Genomic DNA, 6,000 nt, shown 5'->3' on the forward strand with positions numbered 1-6,000 from the left:
AGAGAAAGGGGCAGGGCACCCTTATGAGAGCCCCTGAGGTGTCAACCTGCACCAGGCTCCATCTGGAATAGCTCATTCTTACCTCATGAGTATCTTCTGAGAGGCTGGCAGTTATTGTTTACGTTTTACCCAGGAGGAAACTGAGCCTCCAAAAAATTCATCTTGCTCAAGATTACATAGTGGAAGCGATCAGCCTGAGATTTGAAATCAGGTCCATTTGGACTTTGCTTTTTTCCATTGCCACAAGCAGTCTGCATGGGAGGATTTGGGCAGACCAGAATTGCAGGGTCGGGTCTCTGTAGAGTGTCCCTGTTACTCCTCAAACTTCCAAGGGGAGCTGGGATCCTTCAGGAATGAGCATTGAAATTCCTGCATTTTTTGTATCAGTGATTGGCTGTTTTGCCCACCGCAGCTATAAAGATCCATACCGGCTTGAGAGAAAGCCGATGGAGTAGGGGTAAGATGCCAGGACCACAGGGCTACTGAGAGGGTGGGAAGTGATGTCCAGGGACCCGAGCCTAGTGCTTGCCCTTTACTCACTATCCACCTGCTGTTTATGGATCAACAAGCAAGGTAAATGGGAGACAGTGTCACAGGTGAGGCAGCATTTGGTACCCACACATGGGCATCATCTATAACTCAGCTTGGCTGCCCTCCTCTCCCTGTGGGAGCAAGTGGCTGCTCCCCACCACCACCCCCATTTGGAAGAACGATGCCAGTTGTGGGAAACATTCAGAGTATTACAGGAAGTGGGGAGTGGGTTTGGGGTACAAGCCATGAATTGCCTGACTGCAGTGAGCTTCAACTCCCTCATCCTTCCAGTGGATATTCTGACCCCTGTCAAAGGAGTGAGGGGCCAGGCACACTGCTTCTCAGGGGTAATAGAGGCAATGCCTCGGTGGGGCACACTTTCGGCGCCCCCAGCCCCGTGCCTCTGCCATCTGGTGTGGGGTGCTCAGCTGCAGCTCCTGAGTGTGCTGGTGAAAAATGAGTATTCAGCTGTGTCTCCAAGTTAGTCTTGGGGGAAAGAAAGAAGCTTTTACGCTGCTGCTGGCACAAGTCAGTGGCCCCTCTGTGGTGACTCGGGTACCAGCACTCCAGCTGTCTGCGGCATCCAGGATGGAGCCGCACTCCTGACAATGTTTCCCTGACCCAAATAAATAGTTCTAGGGAGTTGAGAAATGTTTTCTTCAACACTCTCACCAGTTCAATGACGTGGGTTTAATGGTATCTGAAAAAAATGTGTCTCTCTAAACATAGGGGGAAAACTCCATTAACACCCCAGTGTGTGTGTGATTTTGCTTGACAGTTAAGTTGGAGCAACCCTTTGGAAGTTATTAATGATCTAGAATTGGGGGAGTGATTAATCAGATAATTGAATGAAGGTGTAGAATAAAATGCCATCATTACAAATTATAACTGTTAGGGAGGCCATGGGGCTGGCTACAGAGGGGAAGGGGGAAAGCTAGATTGACACTGACTTGTCCATCCAAGGTGGGTGGCTATGTCCCAGAGCTGGTCTGGGTTCACAGGCTGTGTGCTGGGCTTTGTGCATGCTCTGGACAGCAGCCAGCCGTCTCCCCTGGCCCTGGCCTTTTCAACTGCCCTCAGTGCTGTTGACCATTCCGTGTGTCCATCTGCCTCGTGGCCCTCAGCTCCCTGCTTCCTGGAATCATTCCTTCCCGGCTCCCCTTTCTCCCCTCTGGCTGATCTGCTCCCTGTCTTCCCAGTGTGACACTGATCCCACCTCGTGTTTCCCCAGAAAATTAAAGAGATAACCTACATGCACTCAGAAGGCATCCTAGCTGGGGAGCTGAAGCACGGGCCCCTGGCGCTGATTGACAAGCAGATGCCCGTCATCATGGTCATCATGAAGGATCCTTGCTTTGCCAAATGCCAGAATGCCCTGCAGCAGGTCACGGCCCGCCAGGTGAGGGCTCTCTGCCAGGCTGGGCCACTTTTCTCCTGTTCTCTTCCACACATGCCCACCTCACCCACCGTCTGCCAGCACCAGCTATGGGTGTTCCTGCTGGGGAGTAGGCATGAGCACACACTCTCTCCTGGGGCCCCTCATGCGTGGTGCACATTCAGAAAGGGACTGGCCAGCCTGCGGCCATGCCCACAGAAGCACTTAGGTGAGGCCCAGTGATCCAGATTGCCCAGAGGGGTCCTGGATCCCAGGCGTGGAGACCAGAGGAGGTCTGGTGGAGAGCCCTGGGGGTAGTTCTGATATTGGCCACCCAGAGTTAGTCAGATTTCACAGGTGAAGGTCACTGTCCTCCACAAGACCGCCCTCACTTCAGCCACTAGCTGCAATCTTTGGGCTTCCTAGGCCACCCACACTTCTGACCAACTGGATCCAAATTCAGGAGTTCCCACCACCCCCTCAGTTTCAATAATTCGCTAGAACTTGTAGAACACAGGCTGCTCTCTCTGCCCCGAACATTCTTCCCACACTTCTTCGGGGAGTTGGCCTCTCATCATTCAGATCTCAATACAAATGTCTCCTTTTTAGAGAGCTCCTCGGACCTCACCACTGTCTCCCAATCATGTTACAGGGTTTTACCGCCCTGGTGGCTTTTATCTGAAATTCATTGTTATTTATCGGTTTGCTTATTTACGTTTTTGTTTTCCTACCACTTGACTATGAGCCCCTGGAGTAAGGGGTAAGATCTCCTGCTCTTTGCAAGGCACATTGGAGCCACTCAACAAATGGGTGCTGCGTTCATGCACCCCCTACCAGGGAAGCATACGAACCTCGCCGAAAAGCCTCCAAACTCTTTGTCCTTTACACAAATTGGATACATCGCCTCACCCATAACTCCAGCAAAAACAAAAGATCACTGTTATGATTGCAATATGTTTATCTCAGAAACTCTGCTGTGTGTGAGGGATTGCTTCTTTCAGAGATGATCTGCATCTTGTGATCACATTTCTCTGTCTTAGGGTCGCCCGATCATACTGTGCTCCAAGGACGACACTGAAAGTTCCAAGTTTGCGTATAAGACAATCGAGCTGCCCCACACCGTGGACTGCCTCCAGGGCATCCTGAGTGTGATTCCACTACAGCTCCTCTCCTTCCACCTGGCTGTACTCCGAGGATATGACGTACGTCTAAAAATTGCACATCACCAGCAAAGGGGAGAGACATAACTCCAGAGTTCCATTTGGTTCTTAAATACTTATTTGGCATAAAAATTCATAAGAGAAATATTTTCATTTAAAATAACTCTTTTAAAGTAACCTATACCCCCTGAAAACAAGATGGGAACTGCAAGATGTATGAAGGCCATATTAAACCATAAGCTTCTCACCCAGAGGCAATGTTAATTAGCAAATTTAATATTTTATTCCAGTCTTTTCCTTGTGCCTGTGAATTTTTAAAGATTTTTTTGAGATAATATCAAGGATGAAATTTTATAACTTTCTTTTTAATATATTACAAATATTTTCTCACGTCTTGAACTTGTAAGCAACATTTGATCATTGCACAATATTCCACTGCAGTCTTACAACATAAATTTTAACAATTACTTAACCAGTCTTCTATTATTTAAACTGTTTCTAATTTTTTGGAATATCTGCATAAATAACAATTGCAGTGAATTATCTTTGTACATACATCTTCCTCCCACATTAGAAGATTTATCCTTAGTCTAGCAAATCATTCAACATTTTGGAACTCCTGTATTGTCGATTTCAGTTCCAGAAAAGAACCAATTTATGATCTCACCAGAAAGTGTGTGTGCAAAGAAATAGTTTTATTACAATTTTGAGAAGCTTTAAAAAATACATATCAACACCAAAAACAATATAACAAACATCCGATGGTATATATATCATCCAGCATTGACATTTGCCAACATTTTGTCATTTTTGTTTCTTCTCTTTTTTAATGTTATTGTAAATGAAATAAGACCCTGTAGATAAAGTTGAAGGCCACTTTATCAACCATCCTCAGTCACATTTCCTTCCCAGTCCGTACCCTTAACCAATAATTTAGTGCATCTACTTCCAAGAAAAGTGAATTTTTTTTTTTTTAATTTATTTATTATTTATTTATTTATGTCTGTGTTGGTCTTCGTTTCTGTGCGAGGGCTTTCTCTAGTTGCGGCAAGTGGGGGCCACTCTTCATCGCGGTGCGCGGGCCTCTCATTATCGCGGCCTCTCTTGTTGCGGAGCACAGGCTCCAGATGCGCAGGCTCAGCAATTGTGGCTCACGGGCCCAGTTGCTCTGCGGTATGTGGGATCTTCCCAGACCAGGGCTCGAACCCGTGTCCCCTGCATTGGCAGGCAGATTCTCAACCACTGCGCCACCACGGAAGCCCCGAAAAGTGAATTTTTAACGGTACAAATTGAGCTAGCTGTTTTTAATAGCATGAATCGTATCCTTTTAATAGTGTTAACACTGCATGACACATAGGTGCACCATAAATATTTATTGCATAAACTAAACATTGTACAGTTCAGTAAAGTTTCTGGAATAAGGAACCGCTTCCAAGATGCAGGTCTCAAGGAGCTCATGGTTGGAGGTGCCCAGGAACACCTGTCTCCTTGTCGTCAAGTACTCTGAGAGTAGGCTTTATAAACACAGTGTGTTGCTGAGACCTGTGGGGTCCTGAGCAGCTACTTTCTGTCATTTTAGGTTGACTTCCCCAGAAATCTGGCCAAGTCTGTAACCGTGGAATGAGAACAAGAGTGTGAGGAGACCATCACCGCCTTTAATCTGATTCAAGACCTGTCCCAGTGACACCAAGTGGGAAGAAAAGCTGGCATTCTGCGTGTTCTGAGTAGATTCCAGTAGAGCTTGACAGCTTTGACGTGCCTTGTACCCAAGTGCTTTGCTTACAGCAGATAGTGTTTCTCTGTGTCCTGAAGTTGCCAGAGGAGAAGGGAATCATTGTTTACACATGGGATCTGAGTGGACTTTTCCAATACCGTGCAATAGAGATACAGCTCTCTTCAGAGTAACTGTGAACCTTTTTTAACCAACACTAGTTAGTTTTAAAGACAAAATATTTATAATGACAATTGTATAGCTTTTAAGTTATTTTTCTAGTATGTGGCTTTCTGTAGCCGAGGTAACGCCCAGACCGTGCCCTCAGGCTACCCAGTGCACCCAGTCTCCTGGCAGGGGACATTCATCTCAGATTTGAGCGCCAGGCATTGCCCCTCTGGACTCCTTTCTCCTTTCCCATCCTCTCTTGGCTGCTCCTGAGTCCTGTCCCCTGACTTCAGGGAAGCCCCCTCCCACCATCTTCCTATGCCTCCTATAAGTCCTGTCAAATCTCAACTCCCTTCAACAGTGTCTTCTCATCTAAATTTCTCCGACAACTTCTCTCTGATCATGGTTCTTTTTAAGATCAGGCAGCATTTTGGTCCCTGCTCCTGCCCATAGTAAAACAGCCTGAAAAATCCCATGCAAGAGTGTAGTTTCAAGAGGGCTACCTTGCCCTCTATTTAAAAGCATGCACAATCAAAGTACTATGCAATTTTAAGACAATAAATACAGTACAATTTTTTTGTCTTGTGCGTGTGGATTTTTGTTAATCTCATTCTTTTTGCATGCTTTTGAGGGCTCCTCAAAACAAACTCAGCAATGTCTCGTGGGGGCAGCCCTGTTTGTTGGTAGCCGCACCCGTGACCTGTGTGCTTCTAGGATGAAAATGAGGACTATTTTACAGATTGGAACAAAATGCAGGAGATTTGGGACTCTGGAATGAGAATCCACTGAACAGCTCTTGGAGGGGGTTGCCCAGAGCCTAAATGCAGCATACAGAGGTGAAACTCAAATTTGTACTTTTTTCCCCCAGTAAGCCTATAAAGTCACCAATTTTATTAATAGAATCAGGCAGGAAGATAGAAAGCCAGAGACAGAATTCTTGTGGAGTTGGAGTTTGGCTCCCTATGAAAGTGCTATCCCAGACAGCTCGAATGGTGTCTTCATGGCAACTAATTGGTATGTGTAGCTCTAGAATCCCATCAGATCTTTGTTCTGGA

The 6,000-nt window shown here is 46.3% G+C and overlaps 1 protein-coding gene across 1 annotated transcript in view; it reads left to right on the forward strand.

The window, feature by feature from the left end:
* GFPT2 (glutamine-fructose-6-phosphate transaminase 2) overlaps positions 1 to 5,521 on the forward strand; it is a 47,748-nt gene extending 42,227 nt beyond the window's left edge. Inside the window, exons 17-19 of the mRNA XM_068536495.1 lie at positions 1,763 to 1,930; positions 2,947 to 3,108; positions 4,646 to 5,521. Of these exons, the coding sequence (XP_068392596.1) occupies positions 1,763 to 1,930; positions 2,947 to 3,108; positions 4,646 to 4,690 (375 nt within the window). The 3' untranslated portion in view covers positions 4,691 to 5,521. The remainder of the gene's footprint in view (positions 1 to 1,762; positions 1,931 to 2,946; positions 3,109 to 4,645) is intronic.
* The last annotated feature ends 479 nt before the right edge of the window (positions 5,522 to 6,000 follow it).

This window comes from Eschrichtius robustus, chromosome 2 (assembly GCF_028021215.1).
Source record: "Eschrichtius robustus isolate mEscRob2 chromosome 2, mEscRob2.pri, whole genome shotgun sequence".
Classification (NCBI taxonomy): Eukaryota; Metazoa; Chordata; class Mammalia; order Artiodactyla; family Eschrichtiidae; genus Eschrichtius; species Eschrichtius robustus.